Source organism: Convolutriloba macropyga, chromosome 8 (genome assembly GCF_964194025.1).
Source record: "Convolutriloba macropyga chromosome 8, txConMacr16.3, whole genome shotgun sequence".
Taxonomy (NCBI): domain Eukaryota; kingdom Metazoa; phylum Xenacoelomorpha; order Acoela; family Convolutidae; genus Convolutriloba; species Convolutriloba macropyga.
In genome coordinates this window covers 44,843,278-44,868,416 of record NC_134475.1, presented here as the reverse complement: position 1 = coordinate 44,868,416, position 25,139 = coordinate 44,843,278, and the positions used below count along the sequence as shown (strand labels likewise).

The 25,139-nt window shown below is 33.4% G+C and overlaps 1 protein-coding gene across 1 annotated transcript in view; it reads right to left on the bottom strand.

The window, feature by feature from the left end:
- Positions 1 to 1,185: 1,185 nt before the first annotated feature.
- The window catches only part of LOC142344144 (uncharacterized), a 38,121-nt gene continuing 14,167 nt past the window's right edge, over positions 1,186 to 25,139 (bottom strand). Inside the window, exons 4-6 of the mRNA XM_075395670.1 lie at positions 15,332 to 15,587; positions 1,735 to 1,963; positions 1,186 to 1,468 (exon numbers count right to left, since the gene is read on the bottom strand). Of these exons, the coding sequence (XP_075251785.1) occupies positions 1,273 to 1,468; positions 1,735 to 1,963; positions 15,332 to 15,587 (681 nt within the window). The 3' untranslated portion in view covers positions 1,186 to 1,272. The remainder of the gene's footprint in view (positions 1,469 to 1,734; positions 1,964 to 15,331; positions 15,588 to 25,139) is intronic.

Below are 25,139 nucleotides of genomic sequence, written 5' to 3'. Positions count from 1 at the left end.
CGGTATTTCGTCATTTGTCGGCAATAATGAATATGATCATCGTAAACGTTACGCCTGTGCGCAGTCATACGCTAATGCCATCTGGTCCCGTTGTATCAGAGAGTACGTGCCGACGCTGAACCGACGCTCTCAGTGGCAGATTCCTGCCGAGCAACACCTTAAGACGGCTGACTTGTTTTGGATAGTTGAGGAAACCAACCCTAGGGGTTACTACTCTAACGCTCGGATTGTGGAACTCCGTTACGGCTCCGATAGCGTCGCGCGCTCCGCGGTTTTGCGTACGACGACTGGATCACCCTTACGCCCGCTTGTAAAACTTGTACCCGCTTTCCCAAAATCTTTTTCCGGGCCGGAGGATGTTACGAAATAAATAAATGAACAAACTTTAGCCAATCAGAATCGAGTAATTCTAATCTTTAAAATTAGATTTAAGCACGTTCTAATATACATAAAAAGTTTTCACAAGGTTCAATTAACCTAATTTAAGGTAAATATAACAGCGATATGTATCGATTAAGCTGGTTTTCGGCTTAATGTTTTCAGGTTTTCTAGACAAATGTTGACTGAATTTGAACTGATTTTGACGTCAATGACATCAGACGAAAAAACCTGTTAAATGAGCATCGAAAGATCTTGCCGTCTATGTTTCACTAGTTGCAATGATCGTTAATACTTATAGTTTGCTTTGAACTTGATAATGCTTGTACGTTGTGCCCTTTTACGTTGCTTTCTGAATAACACGTGGCTTAATACGACGCTATGTATTGTTTAATTCACAATCGAACTAGAGTTGTATTTGATGAATTAATAGTCTCTCCAACAAAAAAATTTAGCCGTTGAAAACTATCAAGTGCCATCTTCTCCAACACACTAATATTTTCTCAAGATGAGGTTGTTTGCTTCTATAGTTTGCGCCAGGTTGCATCCTCAATCGCTTGCTGACCCAAATGTGATTTGAGCGACTTACATTCCTTCTGATCACACCATTTTTCAATACATGACATCAAATATCCGATTCCACTAACCTCAGCCAGAAAGCCGTCTGTGGGTTCCCAATTTGAAAAAAAACGTCTTGAAATTATTGAAGTGGTAACTAACCAATTAACCCAACGCTGGAACAAATTTGCGAAAAATGATTTTTTCTGCACCAACTCGCCACCTTTTGGAGATACATTTAATTTGACAAACCTGCAATTGAGCACGTTGTTTACTTGTTTTTTCTTGGTTTCTCTGTCCGATAAATTTGACCGAATTCTTTTGAAATGAAATCCCTCAGATCAGCGAACCCTGAGAGCCACCGGAACTTGACTGGTTAACTATGTTTAGAGGTACACTCGGGGTTGCAGCCCATGAGCCGGTTTGTCTTTCGAAACCGCCGTCATTAGCAACCTGGTTAATGGGGTTAGAAATCGTAGCACTGCTTGCGTTAGAACCTGCATCATCCATTGATTGTTGAACTCCAGACTGCGTACTGATCGAAGGCGGACCTGTTTCCTTCTGCCCCCCCCCCCCCCCCACTTGAATGAGGATAATTTTGTTTTCATTGCTGGAGTTTTCACTGGCAAACAAAATATTAGTTTTTTGGACCGTCAACTGTTCGTGCAGCCTTTCAAGAGGTGGGACTATCAATTCATTACATTTTATATAGGTTATAGTTTATACAAAATCTGCAATGGGTTGTCCCCTGCAATTATTTTTGCCGTGGGGGTTTCGGGTTTGTTAAAAAAAAAACAGTTCCTCGGAGGTGCTGCAATTGGCGTCTCTGCTGCAAGTTTACTTCTTTGCGGTCTAGTGTAAGGTATGGGAGTCGTATTTTGCATATCTTGTTCATGTTTCTCGTTTCTTTCCCATTTGTAAATACAATCCCTTTTAATTGGCTCCGCCTTCAACAGCTTCGATATTCCAGACTCTTTGAGCAATTTGTACAGGTCTTTAGTTGGTGGGGCGGGACCCCTGTACACACCTGGAATTTATATGTCAATTACATAATGTACATCAAACCTAGCAAACAGATAAAATGCAATTAGATCCATGAAGTTGCAAGAAATACGGAAAACATTTGTTTCTCTCTGAATATTTGAGTTGTGTATCATTACACAATGTCTCAAATAGAAATCCAGACCGATAACTCTTTCAGAAAGCTTGTAGTAGAAATGCGAGAACAAGTATTTGGATTTGCAAGGAATTAGCATCAGAAAATAGGATCGTGTGAGAAAACACTGAGAATTAGATGACATGGTTTTTGAATATAATCTACAGTATGCGCGCAGGTCACTGTGTAAATGTTAATATATCTGTTTGTGAAGCCTGAAAATGTGAACCCGAGGACCAACCAAATTGACCAAATATGTAAGCTTTACATGAAGTTAGTTTAATGAAAGGTTTTCTCACATCGTACGACAAATAGAACAGGTTTGGGTGCATGGTTTGGGCCATTTATTACAGATTGCGCAATATCATAAACTATTTTATTCAACAATTTTAACTGGAGCATACATCCTTCGTCAAGGAGAGAGATAAAAAATGACACGTTGTAAAAGTGTCCGAAGAGTGCGGCGTTCCATAGTAAGCCCTAGATTTCCTTGACCCTGGCCTCCCAAGCCCCTGTACACAAAGGGCTCAAAACTGCACAGCACCAGCTCTCGGATACAATGTTGGTTGCATGGGTTACAATTCTATGCATGGGTTGATTTTCCTTTTTTTTAATCCCAGAGGGTAACCTGTTGGAATGGTTGTAATGCTCAACTTGCGTTCTCGCGGTTTGTTTCTCATAGCTCTATACGAATAAGTACCATTATCTGAACGAAATAGAACAGGTTTCTCTTAATATGACCCAACTAGTTCAATTTTGGATCACATAAAGTCTGCCAGATACAAACAACACGATCACCATATGTAGCAGGAAAGTTAATCAGCTGTCAACAAGGAGTCCCCAAATTCTAGGGTTGCAGTCGTCATTTACGTAGCGCGGAGTAAGCGTAAATGTAAACATTGAACGCGCGCAATAAAAAGCTTATTTACGAACACAAAGTGCACAAATAAATTTTAAAAAAAAATAGGACAATCATCAAATGAAATCACACTTTTGAAAACGCAATTGTGATAAGGACAAAAAAATAGCCAAAAATTGTTAATATGGTTTTTCCACAACACAAATTAACCAACTGCAGATGTTTATTTGAGATAGTCACACATCTCAATCTCTATTTTAACTAAACACATGAACGCATTTTGAGTTCAAAGTCTTGGTTTTGTTTTGATGGATGTTCTAATTTTAAGTATAGTTTTTTTGCTTTCCTATCAAACTCATTCTCAAAGTCAAACAAGAGCAGACATTCAAACTACTAATATATATTAGAGATTGATTAAACTCAATCTCAATCTTTATGACTCACTTGGTGCAAAGGTAAGCTACTAAATCAATTAAGCTGCTTTCTAGCAGTGCGAAGTTTGGGGTTTTTCTATAACAGCTCCCCGATTTGGTGAAAAGAATAGTAATCGGAGTGATTCAAAAACCAAACTCGCATTTTTTTAAAAAAATGATAATCACTACTAAGCGACTATATGTGAGACGCTCTGGGATGGGCATACGCTCAAAACTGACTCTGAGGCTTGAAAACCTTGATTGGTGAAGGTCTATGACTCTGTATAATCTTGTTCTTATTCTTCTTCTTCTCTGATACAAGTAAGAGAAATAGAAATAATATGTTCTAATCGAAGTAAATTTATATTTTGTATAGCATTTAAAGCATGATCGTTTTTCTGATTAGGGCTCATAATTAGATTTATTATTTAAGTCCACAGATATCTTTAAAGTTAAAAAGAAGAGAACATTATCGTGCTTAGTAGCTCAAAAATGCTCATTATTTTAGAAAAAAACAAGGAAAAATCTATAAATGATTACAACTTGTCTCCAAAAAAAGTGTAAAAGAGCAACCTTTCCTTTGGTACCAAAAAGAAAGGTTGCGTTTGCTAAATGATAATTATTTCATAATATTGAGGTAGATAAAAAAGAATGAAAAAAGGCAGTATTTAGACCACAAACAATTTTTGAAAGTTGTAACGTTTTACTATAAAAAATGTACTATTCAGAAACAAATTAATCATACTAAAGTCCTCAAATATTAAATGATGTCCATATTTATGTTGCTTAAATACATACCCGCACAGATTGCATCTACAAAATAATCGATTTAAAGGACATGGCATAGTTTCATTGTTAGATTTGGTTAATAAAAACTTTACTTTTCTTCGGGCTCAATTTTATAAAATCAAAGGAAATCCGTTTAAATAGATATAATATATTTTAAACGGTTTTATATCTTACTGCTTGCAAAAGACAAATTCAAGCATACACAATTCAGCAATTGCACGACATTTGTTTGAGGGGAGCAGGCAAATTGCTCTTATGCTGCCTGTTTCTCGCTAAAAGCAAACAGATTGCTCCAGTAACAAACTTTACTTGTGCTTACAAGAGGAAAAATGCGTCTACTTTATTCGCTTACATGTACTTTATTAGCAATTATTCTCTTCTAGGATTCCTAGAATTCATAGTATTCACAATTCTTCTTTTCTAGGATTCTTTTCTAGGAAATATTATTGTTTTTTTTCTCGGACTCCATTGTTTAGGCTTCCAGCGGGTGGCTAACTACAACTTTTCATTGCTACCTCCGAGGTGAGTTGGATCAGTTATTTATATTAATGTATTAATAAGAATATCAATTATTATAAATTCAAAAATTAATTTACAATAATAAATCATAGTTTAACACTCATTATTGTTTCAATCAGCCGAGAATTCAGTTGAAGACCTATCTTCCGAACAACAAAAAGCAGTAATTCGAGATTTAAAAGAATTGAGTTCCGAGTAAAAGATTTCAGAATTCTGAGTCTGTACTACTTTTACCACTACTACACACAGAGTCTTACACACACACGCAGACACAGACACAAACACTCGGTTTCATATATCTTCATATAAATATATGTGTATATATATTTTTATACATATATGTATATATATATATATATATATATATAAGTATATGTATAAATATATATAAATATATATATATATATATATATATATAGAGTACATATTATATATATATATATATATATATATATATACACATATATATATTTGTATATATATATATATATATATATATATATATATATATATGTGTGTGTGTGTGTATAGATATTATTTTATCTTACGTCAGATTTGTAGTCACAGTTATCTCATCAAAAACAAGTACATTTATCTTCATTTTCTTTAATAATAGCTTCAGATTTTTAAACATTCATTAGCTTTGAAACCAATACGGTTTTTCAGGTTTTCTTGCAATTAGATAGGTTATTTTGATTCAGGATTTCTACAGTTGACATTTGACCTGCTGTTAAGCGATGTGCCGAAGGTGGGATGTAATCTGAAACTTTCGGAGAACTGAAATATACATAATTTGTCTTTCATTTGCTGATAAAAACTTATTAATTAACTTATGCTGATTAACTAAATATGTCGAAAGAGAACATGCATTGAACAGGGAGAGAACATGGATTACAGATTTTTCATGTAAGAGCCTGTCCGAAGTTGATCTATTTAAAGGATTTCAATTAGTTTCAATCGATTTAAATCATTTTTTTGCATCCTATATAAGTGATTTAACTTTTATTAAGTAAAATGGACCAAATCGACTGCCTTAAACAGATTAACTTCCTAATTTTTTCTCCACAAAAATCCATTTAATTGCATTATTTGGCTATACGACGAATATGGGTATCTAGTAGACCTTGTTTGTTAAAAACAAACCAAAAGTTATGTAAGGAAATTAGAGCACAAATACAAAGAGGCTCGGCAATGTGCGTTCGCACATAAAGTTCCGACCCCGCCAATCCACATTTTTGGCATGAATGTCTAGCAATCGAGGAACAGATAGAACACCCCGAAAAATCATGTTTTTTTTCAACAAAAAATAATGAACGAACAAATATCGCTTCCAACGCAAACAACCCAGTGGTCTAAAAATTGCCGCACTAAATTCACAAGATCGGTCATTATTAGGAAAGCAAGTCAGGACGAACAACAAAATCAGACAACAATAACAACAAACATTAATTACATCGAAAACTTTGTCCATTTTTAAAAAAAGCTTACTAACAAGCTCAGAATAGCGTCTGATCAATTTGAAACTAAACAATTTAACCTGTACTGCAATAGAAAAAATATGGGACCATTCTATAATAGGGATCGGGAACAAAAAAAGAGCAAAGTTCAAAAAAATTGGCTTAAATTTTTAAAAACGATTTGTTTTAAATTAAGGAAAACCAAAAGATGGCAAATGAAAACATCCAATATGTTTAAAACCAGATACGCCTCTATAGGAGGGCACTAAGACCTGTCATTAGTCAATTTTTCTATGCGGCTACAAAAAGAACAACAAATAGATAAAACAAAAAAATTATTTTAAAACTTGCGAGAAAACGCTGTCGAAGCCCCAAAGCCATATTTGGCCCATCAAAAAAGTTCATTTGGGCCTTCCTCAAACGCAAAAAAAACATGTTATAGGCCTTATCTCTATTGAGAATAGGTAGCAAAAGGACCAAAGTGAAAAAGATCAAAATTCATTATTTTTTTTGTTTTTTTGTTTCGAATACAATTACTTTCATGAAAGCTATTAGCTACACAATGACACAAATGAATAGGTTCGTCTATTCGTCCAAAGGAAGCGCTTGAGACCTGTCTTTATTCAGAATATGTCTGATGTCTACAAAAAGAACGTTAAATATATACAAAAATCAAAAAAAATTTTTTGCGCAAAAAACCCGTAAATTCAGAAAGAATTCTTAAAAAGAAACCAGTAGAGTTTGTTCTTTTGCACCTTCGCAGACAACAAAAATGTCTTATTTAACCCATAATTAACGCTTATAGGTAACAAATAGACGAAAAGGAACAAATGGCGAATTTAAAAATGTTAAAAAAGAGATTTTTTTGTTTTTTAAAACAGTTGTTTTCAAAGCCATTAAAGCCATCAGCTATCTATTCGAATTAGAATAAAAGCTTTTTCATTCCTCCATGAAATGCTAATGAGGTTTGTTGTTATCGAGGTAATTTCATACGACTAAAAGGATAAAGTAAAAACGAGAGTCAAAGACAATTGTAAAAAATTCAATTTTATTCTCCGAGAAAGGGGTATAGAAGCCGTTAAAACCATAATCTATACCATTTAAGATTTTCATTATATCTACTGTGCCTTATTGTGAACAAAAAATTGTAATATTTGAACTATCAAAAAAGTGATGAATTGACAAAACGAGAAATAAAACGTTAAAAAGGGGCCAATACCTGAAAATCAAAAATAATTGTGAAATCTAGTCGTATCAGAAAACCATAACTTAAAGCGCAAAACTGCAAAAAAATTTTCAATTTATTTCAATGGAAAGAAGAGGAAGAAGAAGTTTTCTTTTTTGACACTAAGCTTTAAGTTGTCCAAGTTACAAGAAATGTAGTGGCAAAGTTCAATAAGCCATTGTTTTTTTAAAATGCAAACATTTGTAAAAGTCAAAACGGCCCCTTTTTGTCGAGTAAATAAAAGAATACATTAATTTGAAACTGCTTAGAAAGCCATTTAGACCTATCAACAGTGAGATTTGATGTGAACTGTTCTGTTCTATAACTAACATAAAAAGCTCTATTTTTTTTAAAAAAAAGACCGACTGATTAAAATCCGAATTATTTTTTCGATTATAAGAATCCAATACAAGAACAATATAAGCCTCGCTATTACCGTTTACCCGTTGAGAACACTCAATTGTTTCAAATGCTTTAGATCTACTTTTGGCAAAGTTAATCAATATGGACTAAAGAAGTTTATATTGGGCAATTTTTGATGAAAAAGGCTTAATTTTGAAATATTTAGCAAAAACTGCAGCCAAAAAAATAAATCAAAAAATTCAACAATTTTTTTGTCTTTTAAAATAATATCAACATTACTATTGTAAACAATTTTTAGAATTGTTAGCAAAATAGACGAAAGTTTAGGCGAAATTCCGGAAAAAGTGAATAAAAAAAACGGAAATCCGTCTATTATTCACAAAACTTCAAAACTCGATACCTCCCTGTAAAAGACGAAGTTCAAAAAAAATCTTTTTAATCCCATATTCTACGCTGGACGGGCTTCTTAATGATACCACTCACAACTCTGTACGATGAATATTTCGATGGGCCAAAAGTTATCTGAACAAAAAAACCCATTTGAGTATATAGTTCCTGCCCCCTCAAGAGGGGTCGGAACAATAATATGTCGACATAAGTAAAACATAGAGTTTGTAGTTGGCCTTTTAAAAACAATGTACCATTAACAATGTACTCTCCTTTTGAGTATCATAAGGTCAACAAAATCACAGAGGAACCATTCTGTTATAATTTAAGAAAAAAATCTAAGTATCATAAAACCTTATAAAATCTAAGTACAATAAACAAGTAGCAAAATCCTAGTTCTATTTGTATCGAAAAGAAAAACCATTAGAGAATATTAAGTAGAATTCTAACACATTTTCATGAAGGATCCACCAATAGGAGAGTCCGAAGTCAATGCTACTAATTTGCGAAACTGCTTGAAGACAATTATTAAAGAGACCAGGACACCTTAATGATATATTTGGAGGTTAAGCACATGATATATTAAATTTAAATGCAAACAAATCGAATTTCGGGCCATCATAATTCCACAATAGATCTTAGCGTCAAATATCATTGATCAAAACGAATTTGATAAGCTACAATCAAAATGAAAGCTTCAGCTATAACGGAAAAAATATTCTCATTTATCGTAGTTTGTATTAAAATAAAAGATGCGTTTATATTTTACATCACTTAGATTCAATCCATTAGTTTATACGTCGTAGCTCAGCTGGAAACAGTGGCCTAAAGTTTTTTACACATTTGTTTAGGTGATTAAAAACTGGGAAATATAGATGAAACAAAAAAAATGCTACCATTAGAGTCATTCCATTCAATTATATAACAAGAAGGATGACTAAAAGGATATTATGATAAAACAAAAAAAATCGGAATTAAAAACGAGGTTCAGCTTTGGTAATTTTACAGTTAAATATCTAGATTTAGAGACAGACCTACTGGGTGAAGTATTCGAATAGATTCGAGATTTTTTTAAAGTTACCGATACTCAACTGCAGGTGTAGCACTGTCAGGTGTAATAAGGTTATTGGCACAAAATAAATTCTATATCAAGGACACAATTGATATCCTAATTATGATTGAAAAAGGAATAAGAGTTGCCGTATCAACTATCTTAGGAAATAGATATATTAAACTATGGAATATATACACCAAAGTTGATTTATTAAATTTAACTAAATTATAAATAGATAACAGAGTTAGACAAGGAGGCTCGATAATTTGCGTTTGAACATACAGTTCCGACCCCGCTCATCTATACTTTTCACTTAAATCTCTACCAAATGAGGAAGAGATAAAAAAGAATTAATATATCAACATATCGTTTAACAAACTACTATATTAATAAAACATTCTACCTTAGAGGGCTGATGAGACCTCTGACTACCATAAAATGACTACAAGAAAAAAAAAACAAAATCACATATGAAAATCAATTAAATACACATATTAATTACGACAAAAACTCGTTGTCAATTTTTTAAAAACCATTATCAACCAAATCAAAATGATCAAAATGGCAACAGACAAAACATATACTAAAACAAGATTAACTTTTACCTCATTAGAAAAAAAAATAGGACTTTTCCTCAATGCGACTTGGAAACAAGAAATGAGCAAAATGGCAAAGTTTAACAAAAGGTTGCTTTTTTGGAAAGAAATAATTTCAAATTGATTAGAAACATCATGCAATAAATGAAATCATTTCGAGACAATTTTATACGTCCATAGGGAGTGATTGAGACCTTTCATTATCCAAGATATGTCATTCGACTACTAAATGAAGGACAAACCCAGGCAAAAATGAAAAAAAAATGCACGAAAAAATATGCTCGAAAACAATGTTGCAGCCAAATAAACATTAAACTGTTCACTGAAAACATTTAAAAAAATTTGTTTTTTTAATGACCAGAGGAACATCTATTATTGCGGTACTGTAAAAAGAAAACAAAACTCTACAAAAATCGGCGAATACGCAAACATCACAACGGTTTTTTGAAAACTGATTGTATCAAGAACAAAGACCATTTTAAGAAAATACAACAGTTATAAAAAGCAAATTATAGTTCAATAGATAAGGTATGTGACTTGTCTAAAGAGATGCTAAGCTACAAGTAAACAGAAATATTATTGACAAATCTCAGAAATCCAATGTCTTTCCTTAATAAAAGAATTTTCTCAAAATTTATAGCCAACATAAGCCTTCGACTAAAAGAGTAGACAGTTTAAAAAAGTTGCAACCTCTCCGAAAACTAATTGCGCTTGTTTTTAGTGGGACTAATCATAAGTTCACAATCATAAGATAACATTAAACACAAGCTGATCTTAAAAACTTCACAAATAATTTTACGAGACCACAGTGTTGAAGACATTAAGTTTAGAAAATATTTAGAGACTATTGAGAAATCAATCTGCAATGGCGTCTCTTTTGAAAATCATAGTCTTTTTGTAAAACAAATTTTTCAGAATTAATTATAAAAAGAACTAAAAAAATTGAAAATCATCTGAAATTCACAAAATTCTTCTGAAACAGATTGTCCAAGCCCTGAAGAGTTCTGTCAAAACGTGTAATCAACAGAAAAATCATTTTTGGCTTCAACAAATCATTTAAAAAACCTATTAATAATGAGGATAAGTTATGAAAATGATCCATCATTGTGAAATACGAAAAAAAGCAAACTAGAACAAAAAGTGATATTTCGAAGAATACTCTTACATAAAAAAAATTTACTTGAATGTCTTTAATACTATTAGCTATATACCGAAATCAGTTAGTAAATCTATTTATGTATCTATAGTTGGCTACTAAGACCTTTATGGGGACACGACAACAAAAATTAACAACAAACACATGGAATAATTAAAAACTACCGAATTCTGCAAGAGAACTGTGCCAACGCCCTTAGAACCAGATGTTATGAAAACAACAAATAAGTTCATTTACAAATTATTTAATACTTTTTTCGGTAAGATTGCTCAGTTATGTTAAAACTTACAAAAAGAGCAAAAACAACAGCAAAATGGGCATTTAATCACAAAATCCACAAAATTTTATATGAAAACTTGTGGTACCAAGAAAGAGAGTTTGACTTATATTTACTGAGATTAAGCTGAATGTTGACAGAAATAATATAAAAAAGTGTCAAGTTCAAAAACCCTGAAATTATAGATTGTTACTTTTTTAGTTTCCCACTGCAGTCGATTGCCAAACGGCTTGGCTGATGTTGGGTTTAGTACTGCTCTGGGATGTGCTGGTGAAATTTTGGTAACAACGCATGATTTTTTTCCAACTGATTGGCGATCGGGGTTGTTCTGTAGAAAAAACTACAATTGTATGTAAGGGTTGTAGATCGCTGGGATTTTTGGTGTCTTTGGAGTTTTTGTGACAGTCTGGTTATTTCCAACAACAGACTTCATTCAAAATGAAGCGGTTTAGTAAAACAGTCTCCCAGAGGTTTCATTTATATGTCATTGCATGTAAAGCTTTTGATCAACTACAACGATTGATCAGCTTTTTTAAACTATTAGGTTTAATGATTAAGCTTACTGAGATTAGTTTTGCTTTTTTTGCCCTTAGAACTATTTTAATTAGAACTTAATTTCTTGAAATAACGCACTGTTTTTTCTCGGAATTAGCGCTTAATAAATAAGACTTAATAAATAAGAGCTCAGCTGAAGTTCAGACAATTTCTTTTCTCGCCAAAATTTTGACCAGAACAGTCTTTTCATGCCTTGTTTTGGTCGAGGAATGCCTTTTAATTGTTCCAGGTCTAGACTAGAGCAGAAAAAAATAAACAAAATTTGGATATGAATGCCAAACAGTCGTTTTAAACTTAACTGTGTTGAGATAATTAGATGAGAACCACAAAGTACAGAAAGGGCACATAAGAAAATTATACAATTGTTGCAGCAGCAATGAAGTTAAACACGCATTGCGCCCTTTATGACTATGTGTAGTTTGTTTGAATGAATTTTATGAACCTAAGCAATTTTTATTGATTGATTACAGATGATTGATCATGATTAGTGAGATGAATTTTTTTTTCTAATACAATTTCCAGCATCTGTGACAAAACAATCTAAAATTTTTGTTGTCACTCATCTCAAAACATATGTTTCGATTTGATCTCGTGAAAAAACATCCGAATTAATGATTTTTGATAATTTAAAATCAATTACGTGATCCTTTTTAATTATCAAACCAAGATACACGTGACTGACCAAATTCCTGATTTTGGAACAAAAACTTATTGTTACTGCTTATTAATATTCATGCACTGATCACACAAAGATTTGAAAACAAAAAAGTTCTTTGTTTTTCTTGAGCAACCAGATAAAAATTCGTTTTGGCATTTTGTTTCTGTTCAAATATGTACATTTTGCAAAATGCCATTAAAAACATTTTAATTTCAAATTTTTTTACATCAGTTGAAATCAACCGTTTTGTTCGTTTTCGAAAATTTGTAGCATTGGCAAATATCCTGTTGGTTCTTATTAGACAAAACCAATTCTTAGCTGAACACTTAAAGAGCATTTAAGTGATCGTCTAACAAGTTACTAACTATAAAATTGCTAAAAGTTTTAATAGAAAATCGCTTACAGATTTATCGAATACATGTTTCCCAAAGATTTGCTCTTTAGATTTAAAAGGAATTTCAGAAATATTTTATAAACACCAAATTTCGTTTTAAGCAATTTCAGCGGGATAGAATCAAAGTAATTTAGTTAGAGCTTTTTCATTAACTTCATTGACTATTTTGATAATGTTTTTTAGTCCTCCTGAGGCCACTGAACAAAAATGAGAAACAAATGTAGAAACCATTGTTTTATTTGATATCAAACAAAAATCATTGTTTTGTGTTTCAATGGAATCCTCGTGATAATAGCCTAGATATCTTCCCGGATCGAGGTTTTGACAAAAGTAATGTAAGTTTAGCGGTGAATAGCGGTGAAAAAAACTTTTTTCACCCGAAAGCGCCCGCATCTTTTAGCGTTGAATGCGCTGAAAGCGGTGAATTTTTGTAAGAATTGCGTTGAATTTTGCGGTGAAAAATTTTTTTCACCGCATTCAGCGGAATTCTTACAAAAAAGAAACTGCCGTACAAGGGTTCGAACCTCTACCTCATGTGTGTCATCAACTTAGTAATCCACTGCGCAATCTGTCACTTACTTCACTGATATTTCCTGTGAATATAAGATAAGCGTTGAAATTAGCGCGGTGAATTTTTGTAAGATTTGCAATTTTAGCGGTGAAAAATTTTTTTTCGCCGCATTCTGCTAATAGTGGTGAAATTTTTTTTCACCACAATCTGCTGGTAACGGTGAATTTTTTTTTTCACCGCATTCTGTTTGTAGCGATGAAAAATTTTCTTTCACCGCTTAAGCGCTGAAAAAAATTTTTACCGCTTAAAAGTTTTTTTTTCAGCGTATTCATCGCATTGAACGCAAATCTTACACTTTTACTCAAATTCACCTTAAATCTTACATCTTTTAGCGATTTTTAGCGGTGACACCTTGACCCGGGTTCTATTTGGAATATTAGTTTTAAGTGGTTTCAAGACAATGCAAACGAAAGTTAAACGCAAAATCGGACCAACCCGAGTAGAAAATTTTGTTTAAATTTATGTAATAAGTGCACTGAATAGCTCTGAAATGGATTAAATTCTAGCGGAAAAATCTCACATAATTATCCGGTTAACCTTTTTAATAATCTCAGCACCTGTCAACACATTAAGAGGGTAATTGTCAGCTCATTTCTTATAAAATTTTTACTTCTTTCGGCACATCTTACAGGTGTTCTTTACACCATCTGAGCACTGTCAGCAGTAATCTTTCACAATTTCAGCACTTGGATACCGCATTTTCAAAGCGTAATTATATTGATTAAAACAATTTGAAAATTTTTGCTGAAACTGTTTTCTGTTTCTGTAAATATAGAAGCAGCAATGGAGGAAGGCAGTTTTTGAATGACTAGTGGTGCTTCAGAATTGCAAAACTTGAAGTAGCGTATAAATACTTGTGATCAAAAATTTGCAGGTACTTTTGTCGCACGCAATTTGCCGAAATCTTTGAACTTGTCTCGTGTTCTGCAGTGTTGAAATGATGTAAGAATTGTGCTAAAAAACCAGCGTGCTGAATTTATGTAAGGACTGTGTTGAAAGATGAGATGAATTTTGATTAAAAAATATGCTCATTTTAAATTGGAATGTGCTGAAAGCTTTGAAATCCTCCCTCTTTCTGATGTGCTGAAAATGTACCCAGGTTGAGGTCCCAGACGGAAAGTCGATATGTCCAGACCCAGATGAACGCACGACGGGGGTGTCGTGCGTTCAAATTTTCATGGTCTGGAAACAAGGAAAAACGCACGAAAGTCTGGACATGAACGCACGAAAGTCTGGTTAACACACGAAAGTCTGATGAACGCACGAAAGACTGGTGAACGCACGAAAGTCTGGATATGAACGCACGAAAGTCTGGACATGAACGCACGAAAGTCTGGTGAACGCACGAAAGTCTGGTGAAGGCACGAAAGTCTGGTGAACGCACGAAAGTCTGGACATGAACGCACGAAAGTCTGCAGAACGCACGAAATTCTGGTGAACGCACGAAAGTTTGGTGAACGCACGAAAGTCTGAATATGAACGCACGAAAGTCTGGACATGAACACACGAAAGTCTGGTGAACGCACGAAAGTCTGGACATGAACGCACGAAAGTCTGGTGAACGCACGAAAGTCTGGACATAGGCACTTTACGCCTGGGACGGTCTGAACATAGGCACTTTCCGGTCTGGACATATCGACTTTCGGTCTGGCACCTCAACCTGGGTAGTAGAATTGTGCTGAAATTTCGACGTGTTCAATTTATGAAAGGAATGTGTTGAAAGATGTGCTGAGGTTTTGTAAAAAAGCGCTGCCTTTATGTAATGAATGTGTTGAAAGTGGTGAATGCGGGAATCTCGAAAAAGTGCTAAAATATTGTAAGAGATGTGATGAAGAACGTGCTGAAATTTTGTAAGAAATATGTTGACAAGCGTTGTTTATTTACCAATGATTCACGTTGTTCAAAACAAGAGATTTCCCTCCCCGTTAAAAAAAATGTGATTATCTTGTTCACGTTTTTTGCTCACCTTCACTGCAACAAACGATACAGAAAAACATTTCCACCATTTCCACTCCATCCTGTGAGCGGATTGAGTTCATTTGTGCAGGAGACATGTGATTGGCCAGAATTGGAAGTATGAAGACTGACAGAAGTCTGGCCCCGTAGTAAGGATCATCGAAGTGGAATCTGAGACAAGCCACAATCTCTGGTGTGTTCAAAATCTTCTGAATCTTTGTGTCTAGTTCGTTTGTCAAAGGGATCGACAATTGTTCACTGTACATCTAAAAATAACTGTATAACTATCCCATGTCGAGTATTTCGTCAAAAATCATGTAACCAATGCTCTGACAACCGCTGCAAAATATTTTTCAGCAGATAAACCTTTCATCATAATTGACCTAATATGCTGAATTTTCAGCATCTTTCTTAAAATAATTTCAGCACTTCAAGCGGATAATTATGTAATATGTATCCGCTGCATACTTTTGTTCGAGCGGCTGTCCTCGAATTTCTTACACAATTTTCAGTAATTTCAGCGCTTATCCTACACAATTTCAGCATTCATCTTACGCATTTTCAATGCTTTCCTGATACAATTTGCAAAAATTTCCTGATACAATTTGCTTTCCTGATACAATTTGCAGCTCCAAATCAAGACTAAAAAATATTGCACTAGAGCAGTTCCACTTAAAAACAGTTGGTAATCTGCCAACAGACTTAATAATTTTGCCAAATGCTAAGATAAAGCAGCCGTTAAATAATATTAGGGTGTGACGGTTTTCAGTTGTTCTGTTTTTCAAAAACTTGAATTATCATTTAAAAAATCAACGCAGTTTTCTTTATTGGTGAATACACACTAAAATAAGTTCAGGTAAATTTAACTGAACTGGGTTCAGGAATTCGAAAATCGGGTGAAATTCAGGTGTAAGAGCACCTGAACCACACCTGAATTGTAGTTCGGGTAATTTTTCTCCTGAACGAGTTCAGGTGTGTTTACCTGAAAATAGTTTTTGATTGCATTCAGCAGTGAAACGGCAAAAAATTCCTCAGATAAATATTGATTAAAACAGCACAAAAACCACGTATTAGTACAAACATTTATTGGGCAGTGTCGTCGAACAGTTCAGTTGTTTTTTTTCTGGTAATTTTTAGGTTAGTTCAGGTAAAAGTTCAGGCAGTGATACCTGAATTTTTCAGGTACATTTCAAGTATTTTTCAGGTGTGTTCAGGTATGGTTCAGATGAGACAAATCTACCTGAACTGTTTTTGGAGTGCAGCTCTACAGAAATGCAAAAGATGAAGGACCTTTCATGTTGACTACGTTATAAGCAATAATGAGTAATAAAGTGCCGGCAAAATTGTTTGAGAGAGGCGCTGAACCTGCTGAAATTGAATTTCTCACAAGAGCTGAAAATATACAAGAACGCCCAGTATGAAGTGCGCAACCCAAGACAGGTATTGGCCAGACCTATTTGGGTCGCGGACAGGGGGGTCCGGTGCGACCATCCACAATGGTCTGGAAAAAATTTGGGTCGCGCCTTCCGTCTGGCCAATGGCAATTTTGGTCTGTTCGGTCTGGCGAATACCCATATTTCGGTTTGTTTGGTCTGGCCAATAGCACAATTTTGGTCTGTTCGGTCTGGCCAATACCCAAATTTTGGACTGTTCGGTCTGGCCAATACCCAATTCATGGCAGATTATCGTCTCGATGGGTCTGATCATGACCGATTTTAGTCTGGATGGGTCTGATCATTAACGCACACCTCGACTTAGGGACGGTCTGTCCTGTCTGTTCAGTCTGGCCAACGGTCTGGAAAACGGTCTGGCCTAAGGTCTGTTCGGTCTGGCCATTAGTCTGGACAACGTTCTGGCGGATGGTCTGGCCTGCGGTCTGGAGAATGGTCTGGTCTAGGGTCTGTTCGGTCTGGCCATTGGTCTGAACATGGTCAGTCTATGGCCAATGGTCGCAAAAGTCTGTTCAGTCTGGCCAATGGTGGCCAATGTCTGTTCGCTCTGGTCAATACTTATCTTTGGGTGTGGTCAGTCTGGCCAATGCCTGTCTTGGGTACGGTCAGTCTAGCCAATAGCTGTCTTGGGTCGCGGACTTCATCCTGGGCGGCACTGAGAAACTGCAGAAGTCCTGCATTGCAAGGGAAGTATTGAAATTGAGAGAGGCGATAAATCTGCTGAAATTGAAATTTTCAAAAGTGCTGGAAATATGTAAGAAAGGTGCTGCCGAAGCTGCTGAAGTTTTGCTAGAGAATTGTTGAAATTACGTAAAATGCGTTGAAATGTGCTGAAAATTTTTATTCCAGCGTATTCAACTTTCAACGCAATCAGCACAAATCTCATGTAATTTGAATATATACATGTGAACATTTGAAAAACGAAATGAAGAATATGGATTTTAATCCTGTCAACAATTAAAAGCCTGCAGTGGATTAGTCAAACGAGGTCAAGTTTATAATTTGAACTAATATAAGTTGAAAATGACAATTTCAAGATATTTAGCGATGAGTCAAATGACTCGACAGAACAACAAGAGTGTCTCGGTAAAGTGCGTTTGCGCATAAATTTCCTTTTATTCACCAGTTTGGTTTAATTGTCTACTGAATGAGGAAAAATGAGGAAAACTTTCAAAAAATCTCACAATCTGATCATTAATAAATGGTGTATAATTTTAAAAAAATCCTCCCAACTCAAATCATATTTAGAAAAGAATAACTGAAAAACTTAGTGGACTAATGAGACTCGCGATTATTAAGACTCCGAGACAAGACAACAACAAAAATCAACTAACAACAACAAACTCTAACAAGCAAAATTCAATGTCTATTTTTTGGAAAGATTACATAATAATGAAGCCAATTAGAATAAAAAAAGCAATGCAATTAATGAGACTATGTAGCAATTAGAGCAAAAAGAACAGCGAAGCGTAAAACTCAACAAAATGTCTGTATATTTTTTATAACACTTGATCTCAAAGTCATGAAAAAATTGGCCAAAAACGGAAATCAATAAATCGATTTCTTTCTATATTACTAGTGAGCTACGAAGACCAGAAATCATCCAGGAATTAGACAAGCTTCCTCAAAATTTCAAAGGAAGTCAAATGGATCGGTCATTGGTAGACATTGATAAGATTTATTCTTTTCTGTAATTAACGTAAGAAAAGCAAAAAAAACATGCGAGTGTGTACAAAAATTTGTCTGGATACAATCCGAATTGTTTTAGGCCTTCAGGAGGCAAAGATTAAGCTAAAACGAACCTCTTAATGCCGTTTTTTTACTAGGAACGCTTAATTGTTGCCAATATTATGAATAGGGATAATTTTTCCGACCCCACTTGTGGGGGGAGGAACTCTATACTCAAATGGGTTTTTTTGGTCAGACAATTTTGGCCGATCGATATTTTCATCGTAGAGAAATGTGAGTGGTATCGTTAAAAAGCACATCCAGCGTAGAGTTAGGTTTTGAAAATTTTTTGGGATTTTTTGATTCCCCCCCCCCCCCGGATTTTTTGATTTTCGTTTTTTCCGAGGAGTTATCGAGGTTTAAATTTTTGTGTGAACACAGGACATACGGCTTGATTTTTTTCACTTTTGGCTTGATTTTCGTTCAAATTAAGACTATTTATATATAAAAAATCCATTCCAGAAAAAATTTAACGCTACTAAATGAAATATTCTTTCATTCCTTAAAGACGAAAGGCGACAATAAATCCTGCTGTGGTCTCATGGGTAAGTCTACTATAAAAAAAAATCGAATTCTCTTTGAGAGCTGTTTTTTTTAGAAAACATTTCGCTTTTTTTAGTTTTCAAAGTCTTTTATATTCTAGTCACTTTCCATATGAAGATTTTCGTTAATGACGAATCTCACTTACAGTCAAATGAAGCCCATTGGACAAAAATTTGTTTTCGAAGGATCGCTTTTATCTTTTGGCTTACATTATGATTTTTTGAAATTTTGATCTTCTTTTTGAGATTTTACTAATTTTTTGAAATCCCAAAGCAAAGACTCGTTGACTAAAAGTGAAATAGGTTCCCTAAAGAACATTAGGTGAACCTATCTAGTGTTTTGAGTGGGGGGCTAATGATTGTTAAGACATTAAAAAAAATTCGATTTTTTTTAACATTAACCAAGCTTAAACCAATTTTTTGAACTGTATGTCACTTCCAGTAATGACAGGATTTCCAATATTTCTAATATTAATCTGGATGGCGATTTTGACTACTAACTATTGGTTTTTTTGTCTTCAATGCCAAGAGTTTTTTTTTTAATTTTTTTCATTTTTTTGGATATTTTTTCTCATTTTTCGGTTCCTTGTGAAATTTTATAAAATTATTATCAAACTAATAATTCTCATTTGTTCAAAAAAACGTTCAATGGATCATGAAGAAAATTGTCAGAGCAAAGCTTATGGTTTGAAAGGTTTTGAAAATTTTTCTTGCACTTTTCCTTTGAATTTTTGTTTTTTGCCTTTGATTTTCTTTTCATAACCATAAGACTTATTGTGATGTCGAAACCCATCGATGCATAGTTTTCCCATCGATGCATAACTTTGCGTATTAAATGATTTCTTTTGAGAGCTGTTGAATTCAATTGTGTTGAATTGTTGTGTTTTTCGTAAAAAATTGGTGTTTTTTGATATAATTGTTCAGAATTGATGATTTTTGAAGCCATTTTTCAAAACGAAGGATCAATCCATTGCTGTTGAAACACAATTGAAGATAGAGAGTTTTTACAGAAAAGTTCTTTTTTTATCACTTTGACACTTTTCTCTCTCGTTTTTTACTTTGCAGTTTTTGGATGTTTTTTATTCTTTCTAAAATCGTAAAACGCTGAGAGAACTCATAAACTTCTCTTTGAGGATCTATTATTTGATGTTTTTCAATACAGTCAGTTTATCGCGGATAGCGTTATAGTTTATGATACTATTAGTCTGCAAAAATTTTTTAAACTTTTCAGGTTTTGTTCTTTTCATTAACGTGTAACTTATTCTCATCACTGAGAGGTCTCATTCAACAATTCCATGTAGTTCAAAAATTAACGTGTCTTTTGGTATTGTTTCGTAACTGATGTTTCGCTTGGTGGACGATATGCGTTTTCATAAAAATTTTGAGGGTAATCAATAATAGTGTTTCTTTATCTTTTTTTTTATTCGCGTAACAGATCCCAATCTTTTTCAAATAAAGACCGGTTGAACGTTTTTAATCGTTCAGTAAAATGTTAGCTGAATAAGTATAAATAATTATTACAAAAAGAGAAACAATATTCAGATAAAGCTAATGATTCTAACGTCGTCAATAATTTTTGTTTTCGAAATTCGTTTGTTTTTTTTTAGTTTTTCTACAACGTTAGTTCGTTTCTCCTGCTTAGTCTAAACAAAAACAGGTCTTATTGGTTTTGTAATGACTTTTTTGAAATTCTTTCTTTGAGGGCTAAGGTTTTTTGAGACGTATGAAGTTAGGAAATGTTTTTGAAAGATTCTGAATGATTTTTGAATTTTGCCTCATTATTTTTTTTGTCGACTTGTTGCCTCTCCCCATTAAGGAAAAATCCCATATCCTGTGTAGTTTGAAAAAATAAAATTTTGGAAATATGGTTTTAGCTGATTGCATTTTGACGATGTTACAAGGTGTTTTTAATATTAAATATTGGGTTTTTGCCGTGAAAATTTTGTTTTTGCTGATTTTGTTGTTTGTTTTTTTTTCTTGTAGTCTTTTTAATGGCAAAACTCGTGAGCGCACTAATTAATGAAGCATGGCATTATTTAAATCAATTATTAATTTGAGAGTGTAAAGATTTTTTTAAACAAACTTATGATTTTGATTATCTCTTCATTTGGTTGACAATTAAGTAAAGAATGTAGAATAGCTCGGGTTGGAACAACATGAGCAACTGCACATCAACGAACCTCCTTGTTTGACAATATAAATCAATTTATGGAAAATAGATTGAACATTTTGCATAATTTATAAATCAATTAGCAAAAAACTTTAAAAATTTCAATTCAAGAAAACTCTCAAAGGATCCACAAATAAAGCTATCCTTTTTTCAATGGAGAAAAGTTATGTTTGCAATTTTTTTAATCCGACTAAAAAGAACAAAGTGAACAAAGGATACTAAATTGTTCCATTTTTGAATAATAGAGCCTAAAATATAAAAAAAGCTGGCAAAACATTAGCCAAAAATGGGATCAAACAGTTTAACTACATTGTATTGTTTTTGCCGGAAAAAGCAGCAACATTATCTTTTTACATAACTTTAAGCATAATTGGTCAAAAATGCATAAAATAAGGAAAATGAGAACAAAAACAACGAAATTCGATCAATTTTTCACAAAACTGTAAACCTCTCTAATTCCGTAGAAAAACAAAAGTCAGAAACTTCTTATTAGGTATATGATCTACGGCAGACGGGCCTTCTAACGATACCACTCACAACTCTCTAAGATGAATGCATCGATCAGGCCAAAATTGACTGAACGAAAAAACCCCATTTTAGTTTTTAGTATATTGTTCCTCCCCCACTAAAGTGGGTCGGAACAAAAGCAGGACCATTTCAAACAGAAAAACTTAGAAAACAAAAGTCCAGAGAAAGAACTTGAAGAAGGAAATGTTAGAAGGAAAATAAATATAAAGATATGTCTCTTTAGACTGGTGGTATATTGAAGTTTAGCACAACAGTGAATACTCTACCTGAAAAAAAATAGAATCTTTCCCAAAAAAAAAACAAAACTCAGTTTAAACAAATTTACAATTGTCTTCCAATCTGCGTTCTCATCTCAAATATGTTTAAAATTTTTTTCTCTTCCTGAGAAGAAAATTAATTTCAAACTGAAAATTATCTCCAAAAACAATATATTGCCTCAGATTAAAAAAGAATGAATTTCCTACTGAAATTGCTAAAGTAGTTGACAAAAGACCCTTTGGTCGAGGTACGATATAAGGCAAAAAGCAAAACCCGAGATATTTTTATTGTGACTATCCTCAACACCAATGTAATTAATGAGACTAGGTAAGAAGTCCCCTTTTTTCTATTTGACACTTCACAATCCTCCTAAAAAGTAGACTAAGAAGCCCTTGTAAATGCTAGCGCACAACCGAATAAAAAAAATGTGGAATTGAAAAACTTGCAAAACCTCTTGCAAGTGAATAGAAAATCTTGCAGGAATCTTGCAAGTGAATAAAAAACTTGCAAAAATCTTGCATGAGTCTTGGTAACGGTAGGTATTCATTTGCAAGATGGCCTTTTAAAATTCTTGCATGTTTTCCGATTAATCGACTATTAGTGTAAATTTCAAAATCAAAAAAGGAAGCAAAAAAAAGTTTTTGATATCCAGCTTTGTCATAAATAATTATTTGACGGCACATATTTCTCCTCGTTGTTGATTAGTTAACGAAAATCGTTGCAGAGAATGTCTGGTATCATTAGTTCACTTTCCTTCTAACTGTAAATTGGACAAATTTCAAAATCGAATTTTCGGCACAAAAAAGCTGATTTTATAACGCGTTGGTGTTAAAAGGAGTCATTGTTTTCTTTGCTTTTGCTTTTTGCAGATGACTTTTTGTGCTTCCCTACGTTTCTAGGAAAAGGACTTGCCTTGATTATCTTCTATAACTGAGGCAATTTTTGATCTTTTTTTCTGCTCTTTGATTTATGTTCCATATTCGAAAATTGGGCCCTCTTGAAGAATACATTGACTCCAATCAAAGAATTGTTTCGAATGCCATTTTAAAAAAGCAAAAAAATTGACCACAGAACTGTGTATCACAAACAGTTCTTTGTGACCGGCACCACTAATCACTTGGAGTATAGTTCAGAAATAACTTCTATTTCTATAAACCAACTTCTCATCGTATATATATGTATATATTTATATATATATATATATATATATATATATATATATATATATATATACATATATATATGTATATATATGTATATATATATATATATATATATATATATATATATATATATATACATACATATATATATATATATATATATATATATATATATATATATATCACTTGGAGTAGTTCAGAAATAACTTCTATAAATTAATTTCTCGTCGTATATATATTAACAGACAAGAAAAATCCAATAGCAAGCATGGCATGGAAGACAATAGTATTTCACCTTTTTCACACTCAGAGAGACCTATGACATTAGCAGTGCATATTTTTTGTGTTAGATTGAGAAACATTTTGAGAAAAAACCTTCAATTAAAATATCTTACATGTTGAAAACTTTTGTGACTAAAACTCGTTTTTTAATTTGTCTATTCTGATAAAACGGCTGAACAAATAAACGATCTTTTAGAAATTTTATTGTGAAAGATTGTATTAAAACAAAAAATGACCTTGTAGAACCTGGAAAATCATCAATGCAAATAAAATCATTGTAGAGAATTTATGTAAATTCGATCGCATACTTTAGCAATGCACTTGAAAAAAATCAACTTAGAGAAGTATAAAGCAGAAAGAAACAAACAATCAGAAAATCGTGTTTCTCTTATCATTTTCTAGTATTCGTTTTGCTTAAGTATCAATTAACTTTTAGGGGCAGCGTCTTCAAGCAAGAAACTATTTGCAAGATGTTTGCAGAAAAAGTTGATTCCTATTCAATGTTAACCGAATTGGAAATTGAACAGTATAAATAAACAATATTATCATGTAAGGATTTGCGATTGAAATCAATTCCTTTTCATTTTGCATTTTTTGCTATTGAACTGCAACAAATGATAATCCGGCAGAAATGTTAGCCCTTCTTGGACATAAGTGTCTGATTATTTATTAAGTACCCGGAGGTTAGAGGCAGAGTAAATCAGCGCTGAATCAGTCTAAAAGCAATCTGTTTTTTTTTTGGACAGCCAGCACTCCGTTCATGTCCCACTTTACAGGCCAATCTTCTTTATTGAGTAAGATTTGCTGTATGAAAAAAGTATGGTCAGCTTGAATCCCGCCAACAAGTTATGCTTTACATGCAAATCAAACTTCCGCATGAGTACTTGTACAATTTAATTTGCGTCGTGAATCGTATCCCCCTAAGCAATATGGGGTTGTGGCAATTGCCTACAAGCTAGCTTAAGTGAAAAAAATTGTGTATACTACTATAGTGATTACAAGTTATAAGCTACAAAATTATGACATTCTTCCGCTCAGACTTTATTTTGGGGTATGAGTAATTTTCACTTTACAGGATAGATTTGGCCTGGGTGAATACTATGACCTTAATACATTTATGACGAAAAAAAACCGCACATAAAGAAACTAAAATTATTCTGGAGAAACAATGTTTCAGAACTGAATTAAGATTTTACTCTTGAGATGCACAGGTTCAGCTCTGAAATGCTCTGAGACTCAATTCCGGGTATAAAATTTGTTTAAAAGAATTTCTGTCTGGTAAGATCTGTTGATACAGAATCTCGTCTCATGCAAGATGTGATAAGACATGATTTTTATCGTGTAGTATCTGATAAATTGTCGCTTTATCTTTTAAGATTTAATTTGACAAACTTTTATAGTGTATTGTCCTATTTTGTCACATGTGATAAGAGAATGCGATCCTTAACAGCTATTTTAGCCCACTATTCAAAAACTATGAGATGGAACGCGACAAAAATTTTCGAATCAGTGCAGCACAATATGGCTACGCACAGTGCATCACAATAATTTTATCCGAATATTGTCTTTCGTCTGGAAAATCTGGTTAGAGGTCATCCTCAATTCCGTGCTCGTAGGAAAAGACTGCTTAAAAATGTTGATTACTTTCCCAAGTTCAAAAAAATGACTACTTAATTATATAAATTCTACCAAATTT